A 20442-nucleotide genomic window follows, 5' to 3' on the forward strand; every position below is an offset into this window, starting at 1 on the left:
GGGCTGGGCACTGCATTGAGTGCAGTGAGAAGGGCTTCACTAGAAAGGGTGAGACATGAACAGATCTGGGGGGATCTGACTCAGCCGTGGTGAAGGTTCAGAGAAGACAGCGGGGACAGAAAAGAAGCTGCTGAGAGTGCTGAGAAGCCTAGCCGGATGGCAGATGAAGATGCCCACTTCTCCTCTTAGCTTCCTACTGCTGTTTTTACCTGTGAACTGAACATTTCCTCACAGTATCTACAGTCCTTCAGAGAAGAAATGGAAGCCAATGGCTAAAGGATCACCATTTCAATGCAGTAACTCAAGATTTTTCTACTGCTCTCCCTTGGCTCAATTACCAGGAGAGGCCTTTTAAAGAAGAGCATCTAGTTACACCCTACATCTAAGACAGGCAAGTTCAAGATGCTTCATGGGCAAAGAGAATAGCTCTACAAGTCTATTTGAGAATTGATGCTATTCAATCTTGTCATAAAATGAGAACCAGAAAGAGATGTCTAAGGGCTGAAGAGGCAGCTTTCTAACTCTTCCCGGTTAGTTCTTGTGTTTTCCTTAATTTGTTTGTAATCCTGTAAATCTCTATGAAGGTGACATTCCAATTCAAAAATGGGTTAGGAAAAGCACTTCAGAGCCACAACTTCCTTATTTTCTATGTTTTTAATATGGGACCTCCACTGTTTACACTGGTCAAAGAATTTAAAACTCACTGGGCCAAAGTCCATTTAAAGAAACTATCCAAACTGTGCAAAATAGTTGTTCTTTTTCAGATGGAACATCAGACTTGCAGAGCTTGCCAAAACACAGCCTTTTAAAATGACAAAGTCTAACCTCAGGGTTTCAAGGCTAGATTGGGCTCTGACTCTCTGTCATGAACCAGTTATTCAACCATGGTTTCTCTTAGCCTGTTTTCCCATCATAAGGGGAAAGTGGATCTACCTTGAAGGATCATCGTGAGAAATAATCTGGGAAACTGCTCTGGTACAAAGCTAGGAGTTTAAGAAATGCTCCTCCTTCTTCCTGGAATCTTCCTTTCTATGTTATTCATAATATAGGCATTCACACAAAATACAAAAAGAGCGCCTTTCCATCTGACTGGGGACTTATCTTTACATATCATTAAGTCCTGTTTTCTGTTTTCATATTTTTACATTAACTTTACACTATATAATAAGACCCTATGGGTCTTTGTGGGTACAGTAACCACTTTTTTTTTTGGCTGTACTGTCAGCATGAAAGATCTTAGTTGCCTCAACTGGGGATTGACCCTAACCCTAACCCTAACACCTCACACACACATTTTAACCACTGGATGGCCAGGGAAATCCCCACCCTAATCACTTTTAAATGAAGAAAATAAATATTTGTTCAAGGTTAATTATAAATGTAAATGCATAGTCAATCTTTTTTTAGTAGCACTGAAAAGGGATGCCAAAAAAGCTTTTGGGGAACATATTTAAAACAGAAAAATAAATTGCTGAAAAGAATTCCCCTACCAGAAAAATCTCTAAGCTCCTTTGCAGCAAAGAGCTGTTATCACAAACCTAGTTTACGGACTCCTTGCCTTAGCTAAAACACTTGCAAAACTCCCCTGGGGTGTTTTTCTCAGAGGCTTACTGAATTCTGGTTGCAATGTCTTTATTTATAGAGTGTACCAAATAACTGAGTGCTCAAAGAGATTAAATCTGAAACTGTGAAAGGCACCATATTAGACAGACCAAAATTTACTGAGCATAGATTTAAAATATAAACTCAATCCCTGCCTTACCTTGTGCTGATTGACACTCCATATTCTTATGATGGAGTCTCGACCGGCCGTGAAAAGTCTGTTAAGTGCTGGATCCAACTGCAGGGCGTTGACCCCATTCCGGTTGTACTTCTCCACTTCATCTCGAATAACATAGGAAACCTGACAAATACATCAAGATTGGCTGTTTATGAAGTTATAAAATATGTGATAATAAAATGTAGCTTCTAGTGGCCAATCTGAAATTCAAATTTCTAATATAAAACTTATTTCCCAATTCGATAACATTTTTATTTTACTCTATAGAGACTGAGGGCTCCCCCAGATGCTCAGCTATAAAGAATCCTCCTGCAATGCTACAGACGCGACTTCAATCCCTAGGTTGGGAAGATCCCCTGGAAAAGGATATGGCAACCCACTCCAGAATTCTTGCTTGGGAAATCCCACGGACAGAGGAGCATAGAGGGCTACAGCCCATGGGGTCTCCAAGAGTCGGACACGACTTGGCAACTAACAACAACATAGAGACTGAAGGGCTGAGCAGAGAGGAGTGACATTAGCTTAGACCAAGATAAGCAAGTCTGAGGCTAATAATGCCTTCTAACTTGACTCCTTTCCTACCCTTGTTTGTCTTTAATCCATTTTCCACAAAGCAGCTGGATGAATCTTTTTTATATATAATTAAATGTGCTTATTTTAATTGAAGGATAATTGCTTTACAGTATGGTGTTGGTTTCTGCCAAAGACCAACATGAATCAGCCACAGGCATACCTATATCCCCTCGCTCAAGAACCTCCCTCCCCATCCCACCCTCTAGGTTGTTACAGAGCCCCAGTTTGAGTTCCCTGAGTCATACAGCAAATTCCCAATGGCTATCTATTTTACATATGGTAACTGGTTGACTCTTTAAAACATGTAAACAGAAATGTCTTTTTAAAAAATGTAAATAGTTTTCCATTCAGAAACCTCTCTGGGCGCTTACTCCACTAGACTCAGGATTGGGTCTGAACTCCTCGAGCACCTCTCCAGCCCTAGCCCTTGCTCACCGCTCCCACGCCCCACACCCACTGTTCCTCCAGACGGCGCACGTACTGATCCCCTTTGTCTACAAGCTCTTCCTCCCACTGTCTGGCTGACTACCACTGCAGTCTTAAGATTTCTGTGGAAATGATGCTTCCTCAAAAAGGCCTTCTCTGACCTGCTAAGCAAAATAAGATTTTGCTCTCCATTAACATACTAAACTTCTTCCTTCACACCACTTTCCCCTACTTTATTATTGTTGGTAACAATAACACTCTGCTCCACGAGAAAACCCAAGAGAACCAACCAAAAGCCATTACAATTAAGAAAAACTCAACAAACTGGGTGACAGCCAAAAGCAAAAATTTTGTATTTTAATGAAATAACCAGTAAGGATATAAATGGGGCAGGGAACTTCATTTACAACAGCAACAAAAATAAATACCTAGAAATTCATCTTGCAAAGAAGATACATGCTATGCTGTGCTTAGTCGTGTCCGACTCTTTGCGACCCCAAGGATTGTAGCCTGCCAGACTCCTCTGTCCATGGAATTCTCCAGGCCAGAATACTGGAGTGGGTTGCCTTGCCCTCCTCCAGGAGATCTTTCCAATCCAGGCATCAAACCCAGGTCTCCTGCATTGCAGGCGGATTCTTTACTGTCTGAGCCACCAGGGAGGCCCAATCCACAGGATAAGGTACATAAAAGAAACACCTGAATAAAGGAGACATGCTGTATTGTAGCACGGGGTGATTCAAAATAAACAGTTTTGTCCTAACCTTGTGACTTTAACCGGATTGTTGTCAGAGTTCACTGGATTTTTTTCCTAGAAGTTGACAAAAATATTAATATATAGCATAATGTCTTGAGGGGCTAACCCTGTCACTTTTTAAAATGGAAATATACTCTTTAAAGATCTTAAAAGGTATTACAAAGCTACCAGAATTACAAAGGAAGACCACAATACAATATTAAAGGATCAATGGAATAAAACAAAATTCAGAAACATATTTTCCCAATATACATTTTTAATTTTGATATAAACAGATTTTGAATCAATGAGGGCAGGATAAATTATTTAGTAAATTATCTAGGAACATCTATTGGGAAAAATAATATTCTTTTTCTAAATCTTAAACCAAAATGAATTTTCGTAAGGACTAAAGATTGAAATTTAATAATCTAATCATGAAAATACTTTAGAAAGATGGCATTCTTTGCAAAAGAAAAGAGGAACACTGATCCAAACCAAACTACAAGCCAAAACTTTCTGTACATACAAATGTTCACAGCAGCATTAAATCCAACAGCTAACAAATGGTAATAACCCAAATGCTCATCAACTGACCAAGGATAAACAGAATGTAGTACGTCCACACAATGCAATATTACTTAACCATAAACAAGGAGTGAAGTATTGAAATACGCTATGGCACAGATGAATCTTAAAACATTATGCTAAGGCCACAAATTTTATGAATTTATTTACATGAAGTGTCCAGAATAGGTTCCACAAACCCAGAGAGACAGAAAGTAGATTAATGGTTTCCAGGGGCTTAGATGAGAGGAGGATGGGGAATGACTACTACTGGGTACAGGATTTCTTTCGGGATGAAAGTGTTCTGGAATTAAGTGATCAGTTTACTTTGTGAATGTATTAAGAATCAGTGAGTTGTATACTTTAGAAGGTAAATTTATGTGAATTTTATCTTACTAAAGCTGTTATTTAAAACAAAACAAAGTTCTGAGTGTCAAAAAGTAACAGGAGCAAAGTTACAAGGCAAACACTTAACTGGGGGAAAAATGAATACAAAAGACAAAAGCTTACTCTTGACAACATACAAAGATTCCTTAGATAACAATAAGAAAAAGTCAAACTCTCCATGAGAAAGAGTAAGGAAGGTCACAAAGAGGAAATTTTTTAAAAAGCAAAGAATATAGCCAACAAACAAAAATAATGAAAGCTGTGAAATGGGTCAGGGTTGTATACACAAAGACAATGAAGATGTCTTAACCCAGCCTTTTGGGTGCAAGTAACTGTAACTGAAATCTACCCAAACCAGCTTAAGTTTTTTTTTTTTTAAAAAGGAGAATTCAAGATGAATTTAACAACAATATCTAACAGAGCCCAAGGGCAGGAAATACAGTCATGACTCATGAGACATTTTAAAAATAAAACCATGGCACTTCTCTACTGAAGCTTTTCACTGCATTTAAAGTCAAGTCCAAATTCCTCACATGCTTTGGTTCTACCCTGCATCTTCACACTCACCTCAAACTAAGTCCCCCTACGCTCTTGCACAACAATCACACCAAATTCCTTTCTGTTCCTCAAACACATCAAGCTCTTTCTCATCCTAGGGCCTTCAAATTTACTTTTCCATGTGCCAAGATTTCTCATGTCCAAAACAATACTATTCTCCTAGCTTTTACCTTGTCTGGCTTACGCACCACTCGCCAGGTCTTAGCAGAAAAGCTGTTTTTGTTAAGTCGCTCAGTCATATCCAACTCTATGCGACCCCATGGACTATAGCCTTCAAGGCTCCTCTGTCCATGGGATTTCCCAGGCAAGAATACTGGAGTGGGTTGCCATTTCCTTCTCCAGGGGATCTTCCCAACCCAGGGATTGAACCCGGTTCTCCTGCATTGCAGGTGGATTCTTTTATCACTGAGTCACCAGGGAAGCCCTCCCAGAAAAGTAATCTCTAAAAGGCTTTCCTTGATTTCCTTCCCCTATCACTTCCTCTACTTACTTTGCAGTCCTTACCATGCTGCGTATTTGTATTTTTTGCCATATCTTCTCCATTAGAAAAAAAGCTACAAGAGGGCAAGGAACTTGTCTACCTTGTTTTTCCCATCACTGTATCCTTATTATAGTATTTGGCATATAAAAGGCATTTCACAAATGTTTGCTGCATGAATTAGATCCTGAAAAACCATCAGAAAGCAAGTTGGCTTCAATGTGAGTGTCAGTCTCTCCTGATGCGTCCTTCTCTGGGGCTTCAAGGCCCCTCACCTCCGTTTCTCAGCACACTTCCTTTAATGGAGATGGAAGAGCATGTATGAATTTTTATTTTCAGATTTCTGGGAGACGATCCGATTTGCCCAGTGGGAAAGAGTCAGAGAATAACACTATGGCTGTCAGGTCCTCCTCCCAGATGGAAAGGAATTCTTAGCAAAACAAGTCTGGGCCAGCTTCTTTAAGGGCATCTATTATAGATGTGTGATTAAAAACAGTGAAGAACTAGAAGCATCCAAGTTGGATAAATTCTGGCACACGTATCTATAAAAGTGAACATATTTAATCATTAAAAACAGTGGTGCAACTCTAGGCTGACTGACACACAAAGAAAACCATGATGTATTTAAGCCACACACGCATGGCCCAACATATTAGTGTATAATAATCATTACTATAAAAATGCTGCAGAATATTCACTATATGTTTATAAATAAACACACAAGTTTAGAAGGCTATACATACAGAAAATGACCAGTAGTTACTTCTGAGAGTGGGAACTACTGTGACTGTCATTCACTAATGCCTGCTGGTTTTAGAAAAGGCAGAAGAACCAGAGATCAAATTGCCAACATCCGATGGATCATGGAAAAAGCAAGAGAGTTCCAGGAAAGCATCTATTTCTGCTTTATTGACTATGCCAAAGCCTTTGACTGTGTGGATCACAATAAACTGTGGAAAATTCTGAAAGAGACTGGAATACCAGAACACCTGATCTGCCTCTTGAGAAATTTGTATGCAGGTCAGGAAGCAACAGCTAGAACTAGACATGGAACAACAGACTGGTTCCAAATAGGAAAAGGAGTATGTCAAGGCTGTATATTGTCACCCTGTTTATTTAACTTATATGCAGAGTACATCATGAGAAACGCTGGACTGCAAGAAACACAAGTTGGAATCAAGATTTCCGGGAGAAATATCAATAACCTCAGATATGCAGATGACACCACCCTTATGGCAGAAAGTGAAGACGAACTCAAAAGCCTCTTGATGAAAGTGAAAGTGGAGAGTGAAAAAGTTGGCTTAAAGCTCAACAATCAGAAAACGAAGATCATGGCATCCAGTCCCATCACTTCATGGGAAACAGATGGGGAAACAGTGCAAACAGTGTCAGACTATTTTTTGGGGCTCCAAAATCACTACAGATGGTGACTGCAGCCATGAAATTAAAAGACGCTTACTCCTTGGAAGCAAAGTTATGACTAACCTAGATAGAATATTCAAAAGCAGAGACATTACTTTGCCAACAAAGGTCCGTCTAGTCAAGGCTATGGTTTTTCCAGTGGTCATGTATGGATGTGACAGTTGGACTGTGAAGAAGGCTGAGCACCAAAGAACTGATGCTTTGAACTGTGGTGTTGGAGAAGACTCTTGAGTGTCCCTTGGACTGCAAGGAGATCCAACCAGTCCATTTTGAAGGAGATGAGCCCTGGGATTTCTTTGGAAGGAATGATGCTGAAGCTGAAACTCCAAAACTTTGGCTACCTCATGCGAAGAGTTGACTCATTGGAAAAGACTCTGATGCTGGGAGGGATTGGGGGCAAAAGGAGAAGGGGACGACAGAGGATGAGATGGCTGGATGGCATCACTGACTCGATGGACGTGAGTCTCAGTGAACTCCGGGAGTTGGTGATGGACAGGGAGGCCTGGAGTGCTGCAATTCATGGGGTCGCAAAGAGTCGGACACGACTGAGCGACTGATCTGATCTGATGAATGTTTTATAACAGGCATATATTACTTAGTTTTTTGAATTTATAACAATTCTTACCCAACTAATTCTTGCCTGTATTCAGAAAATCAAACAGTACTGAAAGACAATAATGAAAAGCCATCTCCCTGCTGTTGGGTAAGACTCCCCACATCCAGTCTTAATACTCAGAGGTAACTAGTTTCAACTCTTGGTTGTTTCTGTTAGGTAGCTACTGCCATTTCTTGCAATACTGGGCTTATCCTACAACTTTCTGACTTATCCATTTTAGGCACTGCCTATTTACTCAAGCTATGGTAGATTAGGATGTAGCTCTGGAACTTCCCCCAACACTTCTTCCTTCTACTCTTGCAATATAGATAGATCTACCACTATTTTGAGTTGAATAAATAATCAGTGTGACACTGTTGGACTGTAACTGATGTCTACTGACTAGCCAAGTACTATATTATAAATACATTTCCTTCCTCAGAGAGTTCATTTTCCCTAGAGTTCCTCCTTTCCTTCAATGGTTTCCACTACTTTAATTTCAATTTTCTTTAACTGCTGCACCATATGACAGCCCAGCAAGAACCCACCTCTAACACCCTCTTTCCCTGAAGGCTTCCCCCAGCGCCTCCCCACATTCTCGCTTCAATCTGGCCTGGCTGCCCTCTCAGTCTGCTGATACAGTCGTCACCTCCAGTGCTTCCCTTTACTGCTTTTCTGAGTTAGAGCCACTGTGTCCTGAATTCCAGTGTCTCCTTTCGTTGTTCACTTTCCCATAAGTACATCCCCAGGGCCTTAAGAAACACAGAAAAAGGTACATGGGAGGTGACTTAGCCGTTCAGTGTCTGAAAAGGTCCTTACTTGATTTGGCAGGATAAAAAAGTCCATGTAGGAAAAAGTCAGCTGCTGACGCTGAAGAGAAGTTGAAGCTACTCTAACCTCCTCTAGCATCCAGTGCTGCCACTGAATTCAAGGCCACTGTTTCATTTAACTTTAAGGTGACCTCATTGTCATTCTCTCCGGTACCACAACCTGAATGCTCCCAAGATTTTAGGATCTTCTCTTTTTACTTGGTGGGGTATTATTTTGTTTTGTTTTGATCATGATCATTTTTGGTCATTTTATCATTAATTTTGCTATGTATTTTGAAAACCCTTTCAATCTAGACACTTTCAGCTCTAGGAAATCTTCTTATATAAATTTATCAATAACTATCTCTGTCTTCTTTGCTCCTTCTTAAACTTCATCAGTCAGATGTTTTCAACTTTGAAACTGACCGTTCATCTTTTATGCAGCCTATATTATCTGTCTTTTTATTTACTTTTGTAAGATTTCCTTTACTATTTCATAACTCTATTAACTTTTTTTAGTAAATTTTGGTATGATAGACAAAATAGGAACAGTATCTTCAATAAGGAAATGACTAGATCAGTTATGGCCCATTCATTCCATGTAGTCATTAAAGAAAGAACTACAAACAATGATACATAAAACTTGTTAAAGACAAAAAACATTGGCTGTAGACAGAAGAAAAGCAGGATTCAAGTCTTCCAACAAATACTGATTTAAGCATCTATCAGCTGTCAGGCTCTATTCTAAAGGATAGAGTACTTAGGATAGAGTAGCTGAGGATACAGTACTGAGCACAGAAGCCCTCCTGGAACTTTCATTCTAATAGGGAAAGAACATTCTAGTGAAAGAATGTTTCAGCAAGTTAAGTGAGGCTTTTTCTTCTCAAGATATAGGCAAGCTTTGCAGGCAGAAGAGATGGAAGTAAAAGAAAAAGTAGAAAATTCTGGAGACAGAAGCAATAAATGAGTGAATGAAGTCCCAGAAAAACTTCATTTAGGCAAAGTCAAGAGTACAGGCAAAGGCAGAGAAGATGAGCACTCATGTCTGTCTTGATTGACTTAAAAAAAAGAAAAGAAAGGAAAAAAAAGGAAGGAGATTTAAGAACTCTACAAGGGATGGGAGGCCAGCCCTTCAGTAGGCAGCATGTATTTGGAAGAGAGAATTAAAGGGACTCTGACAGGGAGAAAAATAGCAGGGTGTTCCCACAGCAGCAATCTCCAGGTAGGTTATACTAGGAAAGCCTGCTTCCAAGCCCATTCAGTGGTTGAATTCAGCTCCCTGGGGATGCAGGCTGGAGGGCCCTGTTTCCTTGCTGGCTTTTAGCCAGGGATCCACGCTTGCTCCTGGAGGCTGCCTGTAACCCTTCTCATGCTTTTTACGTGCCCTCTCCTGCAACAGAAGGGCCCTCTCACACCTCATCTCTCTCTGACTTCTGCCTACAGCAAAGAAAGTTCTCTGCTTTCTAAGAGTTCACATGATTAGATTGGGCCCACTGGGATAATCCAGGATAATCCTCCTATTTTAAGGTCTGTAACCTTTTATTTGCAAAATCCTTTTTATCATGTAACCATAACATAGTCCCAAATTCCAGGGATTAGAGCATGGGCATTTTTTTGGGGGGGGGGGAGGGGGATTCTGTTACTATAGTAACTAAACAATTTTTTTGGTATGAAAATAAATGTGGACATATTACAGAATGAGTACTAAATCACAGTATTTTTAAGAAAAGAAAGGAGACCTAAAAGCATTTCAGGCTCACAAAGAGGACACTCTGGGCCATTCCCCAGGCTTTCCTGAGGTGTCATTAACTCAATTCTACTTGCATGTCTAACAGACACCTTTAATCACTGCATGTTTCAAATTGAGCTCCTCACAGTCCTCCGCAAAGGAGCTTCTCCTGTGTCTTCCTCACTGATGAAGTTAATGGCAACTCCGTTCTTCCAGCTGCTCAGGCACAAAACCTTAGTGCCAGCCTTACTTCAACTTCTCTCATCTCACATCCTGCCAGCAAGTCTTGTCATCCAGAATTCAACCACTTCTCATCATCTTGGTGGAGCCACTACCACACAGCACCTGGATATCTTAAATAGCTACTGATTTCTCTGCTCTACCGTTTTCACTGGCAGTCAGATAATCATAAGAAAACGCACTTCTGCTAAAAATCCACCAAACACTTCCTACCTCACCTCAGTTAGTTAGTAAATCCACCAACTGCTTCCTACCTCACCTGAGGCAGTCAAAGCCCCGACCACGGCCTGCACGCTCTCTGCGTGACCGGGCCAGCAGTCGCCTCTCTGATTTTGTTTCTAGCTCCTCTTCTCCTTTTGCATTCCGTGGCGGCCACAATGGCAACTTTATTATTCTGCAAATAGGCCAGCTACTTTCCTACCTTAGGACCCATGCATTTGATATCCTCACTGGAATGCTCTTCTCCCAGGTAGCAAATCTCATTTCCTTCAGATACTTACACAAAAGCTAGCTGCTCAGTAAGGCCTTCTCTGACCACCACAAACAAGATTTCATGTCCCCTCCTCTGCTGATTTTCACTAGCTAATCACTTTTGACATTCAAAGATTATCTTCCAGTCAACATAATATTATGGAAAATTTAAAGCATATTTAAAAGTTGAAGGAATTACACAGCAAACATTGATACACCAACACAGACATATTTTACAATTAACATATTCGATATTTGTTTTATCTCGTACCCAGCCATCCATTTGACACGTTATTTTTCGATAGCTGTCACATTAAGTTACACATCATCAATAACAATTCTTCCTAAATGTGTATCATCAATCAGAGTTCATTATTCATTTATGGCTTTTTTGAAGGTAAAAGTTACATTCAGTGATACGTACAAATCTTAAGTATACAAAAATACTTCTGACAAATTAATACACCTGTGTAGTACAAAACCCTACCAAGATATATACATCACCAGCCTAGAAAGTTTCCTCATCCTCTTCTCAACCTCGACACCCAACTCCCAGATAATCTAGAACTGACTTTTTTCACCAGAGATTAGTTTCGCCTGTTCTACAACACCTTATAAATGGAACCACACAGCTCTTTTGCTTAAGACTACTTCCAGCTCTCAGGCTAAATCTGGCCAAAAAATCCGCCGAATATGAATAATTCTTACATGTGTTTTTCCTGTTCAATCTTGTAGACCATAACTTTCTGCTTGTATCTATGTTTCAAGAGTGTTGCTTTTAAAAAGTATTCTAAAAATCAGTCTTGCAAATAAAAATAGGACATTTTCTAGCCTAACTTCGAGTCATGAGTTAGTAAAACGCTCCTACTGAGGTTAGCAAAAAACCATCTAAGGGCCAAATCCAGGCCAAAGCCTGTTTTGTAAACAAAGTTTTCTTGGAACATAGCCATACCTACTCCTTTGGGTAATGTTCTATTGCTGTTTTCATGTTATAATGGCAGAGTTGAGTGGTTATAACACCTGCATATTTTAGGCCTACAAAGCCTAAAATATTAATATTTGGCTCTTTACAGAAAAAGTTTACTGACCTCTGTTCTACTGTCATACTGGCACTGAAATTTTTATTACTTATCCTATATAAAAAGTAACTCACCTTGGACATATGGCTAACTTATAAGGGTCTTTCCTTGAGAAACTAGGATTTGCCATCATTCTACAACCTTAAGAAAGTCTTAGAAATGAAACAACCCAGAATTGGGGCTCAGAATCAGGTGTAAATATAACGCTGAGCTCTTACTAGGTCTAGCATAACTAATGTTTGACAGGGAAAGGGGGTTAGTATTGGCAGGAAAGACATTTGTTGGTTGCCTCTCTATCCCCCGCTTCTTTTCAACGTTTTCCTCAAGGCAAGTATATCTCAGGAGAAGCTGTGCAGGGAGTATTTAAGAGACTTTCTGTTCCGTGGACAGGATGGTGAAAGGACATGTAGTCCAGGACAGGAGTGGCCACCATGGACCAAAAGGGAAGGCCTAGATCTAGGAGTCTGGAAATAGTAAGGACAATGAGTAGGTGTGCCTGAGTGTTCAGTCGTGCCGACTCTTTGGGACCCCATGGAGGTCACCAGGCTCCTCTGTCCATGGGATTTTCTAGGCAAGAATACAGGAGTAGGTTGCCATTTCCTCCTCCAGGGAATCTTTCCAACCCAGGGATCAAACCCACGTCTTCTGCATTGGCATGTGGATTCTTTACCACTCAGCCACCTAGGAAACCCCAACTTGTAGGCAGCCTAAAGTTAAAGCTGATTTTACATCACTTTTCAGGTTAGAGTCACAGAGAGCCTACTGGTTCAAGATTTCCATGAAACTAGCACCACCTCTTGAGTTATCATTTACATAAGTCAACACATAAGTTTATTATGTGAGGCGGAGAAGGCAATGGCACCCCACTCCAGTACTCTTGCCTGGAAAATCCCATGGACGGAGGAGCCTGGTGGGCTGCAGTCCATGGGGTCACACAGAGTCGGACATGACTGAGCGACTTCCCTTTCCCTTTTCACTTTCATGCATTGGAGAAGGAAATGGCAACCCACTCCAGTGCTCTTGCCTGGAGAATCCCAGGGACGGGGGAGCCTGGTGGGCTGCCGTCTATGGGGTAGCACAGAGTCAGACATGACTGAAGGGACTTAGCAGCAGCAACAGCACCACCTCTTGAGTTATCATTTACATAAGTCAACACTTAAGTTTATTATGTGAACCTGGTTATGTTGGATTGAGGGTCATTTCCAACCTAAAAAAAAAAAAATCCTCTGGTTATGAAAGACCAAGTATTTATATTCTTGAACCAACAATGAGTACCGGGGCATGGTTACTGCTCCTATACCAGGAACAAAAGGTGACTTCTGTTGAACCTCATGCCAAGAGTTCTGAAGCAAATAAGGAAAGAGCCACAAGGGAAAATGGAGACAGAGAGCCAATCAACAGACCCATGCTGCTGGAAAATCGTAACATTAAAGGGAACGCCAGGGACTGAAAAGATTTGCTTTGACATTGATTACCGGAAGCTCCATCATATATCTAAAGTCACACATTTGTCTGCTCATGTTTCAGACAATCACAAATCCACCCCTTCTCCTCATACGCACCTCCAGCTTCCTCAGAAGCTGAAGACAGTAGGACTTGTGCTCATTCCTCACTATGTCTACAATTAATAAACAGTATGTTTGGACCCTTCTCCATTGGTTATTTATCAATATTATAAGTCTCAATGGTTCTTTCTGGCCTACTATTTGATAATGGAGCTTGGGGCTACTGCCTCTTGGTACAAGAAAGAGAGCCAAGAGACAAAAAATATTTCTGTAACCATATATATTTTTTCCAAAATGGAAAGTTTTTTTTTATTTGTAAGAGCAAAGAATATCATAAAAATGTTAAAAAATAAAAAGGTTCACATATTTTAAGGTAAAAGGTATGTTTCCTGCCTTACCAATAATCACATAATCTAATACCCCAGAGATAATCACTGTTAATATCCTTGCAGACTTTGAAAATGCATTATTTCCTGTGTGGAAATGGGACCATGCTATGTTGATTTCCTATTCTTACCTCTGGACATCTTTTCTTTAATATAAATCTAGCTTATCTTTTTTTTTTCTTTTCCTGATCTTTTTTTTTTTAATATAAATTTATTTATTTTCAGTTCAGTCGCTCAGTCGTGTCCGACTCTTTGTGACCCCATGAATCGCAGCACGCCAGGCCTCCCTGTCCATCGCCAACTCCCAGAGTTCACTCAAACTCACGTCCATTGAGTCAGTGATGCCATCCAGCCATCTCATCCTCTGTCGTCCCCTTCTCCTCCTGCCCCCAATCCCTCCCAGCATCAGAGTCTTTTCCAATGAGTCAACTCTTCGCATGAGGTGGCCAAGGTACTGGAGTTTCAGCTTTAGCATCATTCCTTCCAAAGAAACCCCAGGGCTGATCTCCTTCAGAATGGACTGGTTGGACCTCCTTGCAGTCCAAGGGACTCTCAAGAGTCTTCTCCAACACCACAGTTCAAAAGCATCAATTATTGGAGGTTAATTACTTTACAATATTGTATTGATTTTGCCATACATCAACATGAATCCGCCACAGGTATACACGTGTTCCGCATCCTGAACCTTATCTTTCTAATTGCAAAGTAATCTACTATACGAAAGTACCTAACATCTGCCAGTTGACTACTGATAGACATTTTGATTTTTGTTTTTCACAATGACAGCAGTCCTATAATAAACATCCTCTCATGACAAAAGATAGATGCATATGTACTTTCATAAAACAATTTTTCAGACAAGGAATTGCTGGATCAAAGGGAATGCGTATTTAAAATTTTGAACATACAGCAAAAGACAAAGCAGTGAATGCCATGACTCCATTTTAGAGTGAAAAAAAAAATCACCTAAGTTCAGTACACATACACGAAGAAGTATGGAACACTAATTTTCCACCAACAACTCTGTCCTCCAGAGGACATCTGAAAATGTCTAGAGTCAATTTTAGTTGTCACAACTGGGAAGGTGCCAGTGTCTAGTGGGAAGGCAGGATGATGCAAAAACAACAGCCCTCCCACAATCAAGAATTATCTGACCCAGGAGGTCAATAGCACTCAGAGTGAAAAAGCCCCGACCTGGATTATGTCTCACACTCTCCAAAACAGTTTTCTGTGAGGAGTGGAAAACAATAATCATTTATACTTTTGTGCTATTTGTGGTTTTTGTTTTGTTTTGCAACAAACATGCACTAGGTTAAAAAACACTTTTATGAACGAAAGTTCACCCTCGTACTGATATAAAAATCCTTCTCTGCGCCTTCTCATACTGGTTCTATACCTTAGGGACAAATTCTGAAAGACTCAAACAAGACTCACTGAATTTTCTCTGCAGCCAACTGACAGTACAAAGTTCTTTTGAATGCTCTTCCTAGGAATCAGTTTCAAATCACTTCACCAATCTGACTGCTATACCTATTACGAACAAAGTGCTAAGTACTGATTCCTAAGTTCCAGTTTTGCACTCTGATCGGTGAAGAGTGAATTTATCATTCTCCCTCATTCTGCATACGATGGCTCATATTCAGCTTATTAAAACATTCAGTTTTTCCACACATGCTGCAGCTAACTTATACTTTCCCCATCCTGTACTTTTATAGTGCCTTTTAAGTCTAAATCCAAGAAACTAAGACACTTGATTAACTCTCCTTACTACCTTAAGGAATGTAGGGTAGCACTGCCCTACCTTAGGGCAGTAAGGAGAGTTTTCTAAACACTAGAATACAATTAAGTTACAATTAAGTTCACGTTTTAGTCAGGAACATAACATTCTCACCACCTGCCTTATGCACTTAAAAATCACCTAACAGGGTATGCTATTTTAGATTCTTGTTAATGTCACTCAATTCAACAAACATCTAAAGAGTGCTGAGGACACTGTACTGATCAATGAGACCAATAAACCAAAGAAGTGAACTGGTCAGAAGATTTTATGGCCAACAGCCATTTTCTGGGGTTACCTCAATGAAGGAATCCCTTGTCCAGATTACCAAATATTCACTGACTTATATGTAGCACTACATACACGGCTGCGTTTTATAAAGAAAGCTTGGGTGCTACTTATTCTTGCACTCTTTCAATTCTTCACACATTTTGGGGTCCAAACTAAGGCTCAGTAAATGTTTAATGAGTAAGTGCACCGTACTATCCCCATTACAGACAACATACTGCAGGTAATCAGTATTACTGATTTTGAAGCTGCAACTCCAGTACTTTGGCCACCTGATGCAAAGAGCTGACTCATTTGAAAAGACCCTGATGCTGGGAAAGATTGAAGGCAGGAGCAGAAGGGGACGACAGAGGATGAGATGGCTGGATGGCATCACCGACTCAATGGACATGGGTTTGGGTGGACTCCGGGAGTTGGTGATGGACAGGGAGGCCTGGCATGCTGCGGTCCAGGGGGTCGCAAAGAGTCGGACACGACGGAGCGACTGAACTGAACTGAACTGAACTGCAGGTAAACACCTGTAATAAGGCTTTTACTCCTCAGGTCGTTGAAAACAATAAGTAGCAATAACTCAAACGTACCCAAAACAAAACTGTATTCATGAAGGCATAAAGAACACACGGGAGGCTTAGGTGACTCTTCACTTCTGAATAATATTATACATTAGAGAGACAGAAAAATTCAAGGATGCACACTGAAGATGAAGAAACGGTGAAAATATTAAATTCCAAAACAATGAAAATTACAATTCTCCCACAAACACCGGCACACTCCCACGTCGTTTCCACCTCGCGGGGGAGAAGGCTCACGCATAAAAGGCGGCTGGGGGTTCCCAAGTGCAGAACCTCCTCAAAAACTCGGCAGGGCTCAGCAGCCATGCCACGCCCCCGCACGGGCCCACTCACTCAGCTGCCCGTCCGGCGGGCAACAGTCCGAAGGCCTCCGCTCCGACGCCGCTGGGCACAGGGCTTGGGAGACCGACGAGGGAAGGGGGAGGCAGGTGGGCGGGGAACAAGCCCAGCCCGACACCGCAAGCACTAGCCTACGAGACAGCGGATGACCTACAACACTGAGCTCCCAACTGCGCGTCCACGGGTCCAGGGACTGGGCCTCCGCGGGTCCAGCCGGCCGCCCCCCGCCCCTTCTTCAAGCCGTTAGCGCCGCGGCCCCACCCCTTGCCGCCAGCCGCGCCCCGTCCTGCTTGCCCCAAGCCGCTACCCTGGCCGACCGCGGCCCGAGGCATCTGCTTGCTGGATGTGGGACCAGGGCTGCCAGCCACGCCCGGGAGGTCAAGGAGCTGGCTTTCCCTACCTGCACTTTCCTCCGCCCTGCCGTGTTCTGCCGGTGATGGGCCGCCATCTTGCATGTTGACAGTCCTACGTCACTTCCGGAAGTGGCTAGGACGGGGCGGATATCCCGCCTCTTCCCGTTCGGCCAAGGCCTGGGGGTGTTCACCTCAAGGGCTGCTTGTAGCTGAGGCTGGTGTCCAGTGGTGGTCTTGTGGTATGAGAGAAACACTTAAAAACCGTTGCGTGCATATAATGCTGCCGGAGAGAGAGTCATTTTGTGAGCTGAGGAAGCTATCCGACACTAGGTCTATGTGGGCGTGCACCCGGGCTTGCACTGTTCTCCAGTGTCTCCTCAGGCCCAAGTAGAAGAAAAATGCTGACAGAATTAATGCTGGAAATGGGGCCTTTGATGGCACCTCTACCCCTTTCACGGAGAAGGCGATGGCACCCCACTCCAGTACTCTTGCCTGGAAAATCCCTTGGACGGAGGAGCCTGGAAGGCTGCAGTCCATGGGGTCGCTGAGGGTCGGACACGACTGAGCGACTTCACTTTCACTTTTCACTTTCATGCATTGGAGAAGGAAATGGCAACCCACTCCAGCGTTCTTGCCTGGAGAATCCCAGGGACGGCGGGGCCTGGTGGGCTGCCGTCTATGGGGTCGCACAGAGTCGGACATGACTGAAGCGACTTAGCAGCAGCAGCAGCTACCCCTTTCAAACGTTTGTTGGCAGCTAGGGGATCCGATATATTTACCATTAAGTACCTAAAAGGGCGGAGAATTATAAACTGCCCTGGAAGGAGGTGAAGTAGAAGGTTTGGCAAAGAAGGTCGCCCCATCTTCAGGAGGCTCCGAGTATCTGATTAAATAAGAGAGAGGGAATTCTCTGGTGGTTTGTTGAGGCAGTCTGAGAAATGACTGGAAAAGAATTTCCAGACACAGAGCATTTCAGGAAGAGAGTGAATTTGTTAGGAACAAAGAACAGAGATAACGTAGGCACTGTGAGTGCAGAGGGGCTGACCTCCTGACAGACCAGGGAAAGCTGGCAGTTTTTGTGGGTTAATAGCCAATTTTTATACTCTTAAGACAAAAGTCCTGCTGGATGGTTGGAGTTATTAGGTGATTGGTTGGGGTGCTATAGGGTATTTACTCGAATGGGCATCTTTGCCTTATTGGAAATCAGGAAGCTTGTTAGTGATTATCAGGAGCTTTTGGCAGTAGTTACAAAGGGCTCGATCAGCTTCTGCTGTGACCTTGGCTCTGGGCTCTGCTTCTGTGGCCTTGGGGCAGGTAGGCCTCAACCTGGTCCAGTGGTTGGGGCTCAGGGCTTTCACTGCTGAGGCAAAGGTTTGATCCCTGGTGGGGAACTAAGATTCTGCAAGCCATGAGGCTGAAAAAAAAAAAAGAGAAATTGTTGTCATAAGAAGGCAAAGAAATACACTATTTAAAATTGTTTACAGTGACAACAAAGTTCCAAATCCTGAAGGAACTGGGCCTCACACTAGTATCTGGTGTAAACCATCTCTTTTTCTAGGACAGTTAGACCTTTCTGACTGAATATTTGACCTGAGGGAATTCTGACACTTGCTATAAGTCTTAGGTAATAATTCATCGTACAAGGCTAATTATTTGGCCAGTTAGTTGGTCAAGGACATGAAAAGAGCATGATTGGGAGAACTGATAACAGGGAAGACTTGGGAAGGAATATGGTGATGGACTTTGCAGAATGAATGTTAAGAATCATCTGGATGAAATGAACCACTTTAGGTGGATGAAACTTAGCCTCCTTTGCCAGGCTCAGTGGTTCAGTAGACTCATGAATGAAATGGCAGTGATGACATCAGTTTGCTAGCAGCAGAGACCAGTCCTGAGGTGGTGATAGACCTCATGCTCCAGGAAGACCAGTCAACCACTTGGAGGCAAGTGGATTTCATTGTCTCTCCCCACCATTGAGGAAGCAATACTTGTTTGTCCTTTCTGAAATACACTTACTTTAAGTTTAAATATGCTTGTCTTACTGAAGACCTTGTTATGGTGCTTTCTGGGAAACAACCCTTTTTGATGCTGTGTTATAGGAAGAAGTATATGCTTTGAACTAGTGTCCAATGTTTGACACTCTTTTTTCTTGTTCTTGTTATCTATTTCTGTATAACTTCCCTAAAACTTAGTTGTTTAAAACATCTTCAAATTTACTTTGCTTACAGATTTGTAATTTGTAACTTTTGTTGAGCTCAGTGGAGACAGCTTATCTGTGTTCCATTCTCCACTTGCTGCCAGTTGGGGCAGCAATAAGTTGGGAGCTGGAATCATCTAAAGGCCCACTCCATGTCTGGTGACTGATGCTGAATCTGTGGCCAGAACACCTACTCACAGCCTTTCCATAGTGCTGTTTGGTTTCTCACAACATAGTAGCTGGATTCCAAGGGCAAGCACCCCAGGAGAGAGAAATCCAGGTAGGAACTGTAATGCCTTTTCTAAACTAACAGTGGAAGTCCTGATTCCACTGTAGTGACTTCAAACCACATTTGGTTCATAGAACTTAGTTGCTAAGGCTGTTTGTATCTAAAAATTTTTTAAAAAATGAATTCATTTATTTTTAATCGAAGGATAATTGTTTTACAATATTATGTTTGTTTCTGCCACACATCAACATGAATCAGCCATAGGTATAAATATGTCCCATCTCTCCTGAACCTTTGTCCCACCTCCTACCCCATCCTACTCCTCTAGGGTGTCATGAGCACTGATTTGAGCTTCTTGGAGACTCCTTTTTTAAATGGAAGATATGTCAAGGAATCTGTGGATATGTTTAAAACCACTACATTTCCAAAGGCAAAATTAGTGGGTTTAGGAACAAAGGGATGTTATACCTAATGGACCCCAATTACAATTTTTTTTTTAATTGCCATTCTCTGAGGGTATGAGCTTTGCTGGTTTAGAGTTTTTTGTTTGTTTGTTTGTTTTAACCAAAGAAAGGAATTCTTCCAACAAGACTGAACAATGGTTCCATTGATTTGGAGCTGGGACGGCCACCTAATCATTTTGCATGTCTCGTGTCACTGAATAGGCAAGAGAAGAAGAACAAGTTTAGGGTTTTGGTGGCAGTAATTAATCTTGATCATGAAGCAAAAATAGGTTTGCTGGTATGAAACAGATATGTCCGTCAAAGACTCAGATCTCTTAGAAATGAACGTATTTGTTGAAGGTAAAAGAAAAGTAGAATGGCTGGTGGAAAAAGAAAGTCATAAAGAGAAGTGAAGTTCTTATAGTCAGGGGAAGAAACGAGAGCAGTTATATTTCGTTTCCTTTCTTGGTGTATGATGTATACTTTTTTTAATAAAATTTATTTTT

At 41.7% G+C, this 20442-nt stretch overlaps 1 protein-coding gene across 1 annotated transcript in view; it reads right to left on the reverse strand.

Annotated features, from left to right (window-relative positions):
• The window catches only part of WDR48 (WD repeat domain 48), a 52770-nt gene extending 35555 nt beyond the window's left edge, over window positions 1-17215 (reverse strand). The window contains exons 1-2 of the mRNA XM_027523103.1: window positions 17115-17215; window positions 1763-1903 (exon numbers count right to left, since the gene is read on the reverse strand). Of these exons, the coding sequence (XP_027378904.1) occupies window positions 1763-1903; window positions 17115-17162 (189 nt within the window). The 5' untranslated portion in view covers window positions 17163-17215. The remainder of the gene's footprint in view (window positions 1-1762; window positions 1904-17114) is intronic.
• Window positions 17216-20442: the final 3227 nt, after the last annotated feature.

Source organism: Bos indicus x Bos taurus, chromosome 22 (assembly GCF_003369695.1).
Source record: "Bos indicus x Bos taurus breed Angus x Brahman F1 hybrid chromosome 22, Bos_hybrid_MaternalHap_v2.0, whole genome shotgun sequence".
In the NCBI taxonomy this organism is placed as follows: Eukaryota; Metazoa; Chordata; class Mammalia; order Artiodactyla; family Bovidae; genus Bos; species Bos indicus x Bos taurus.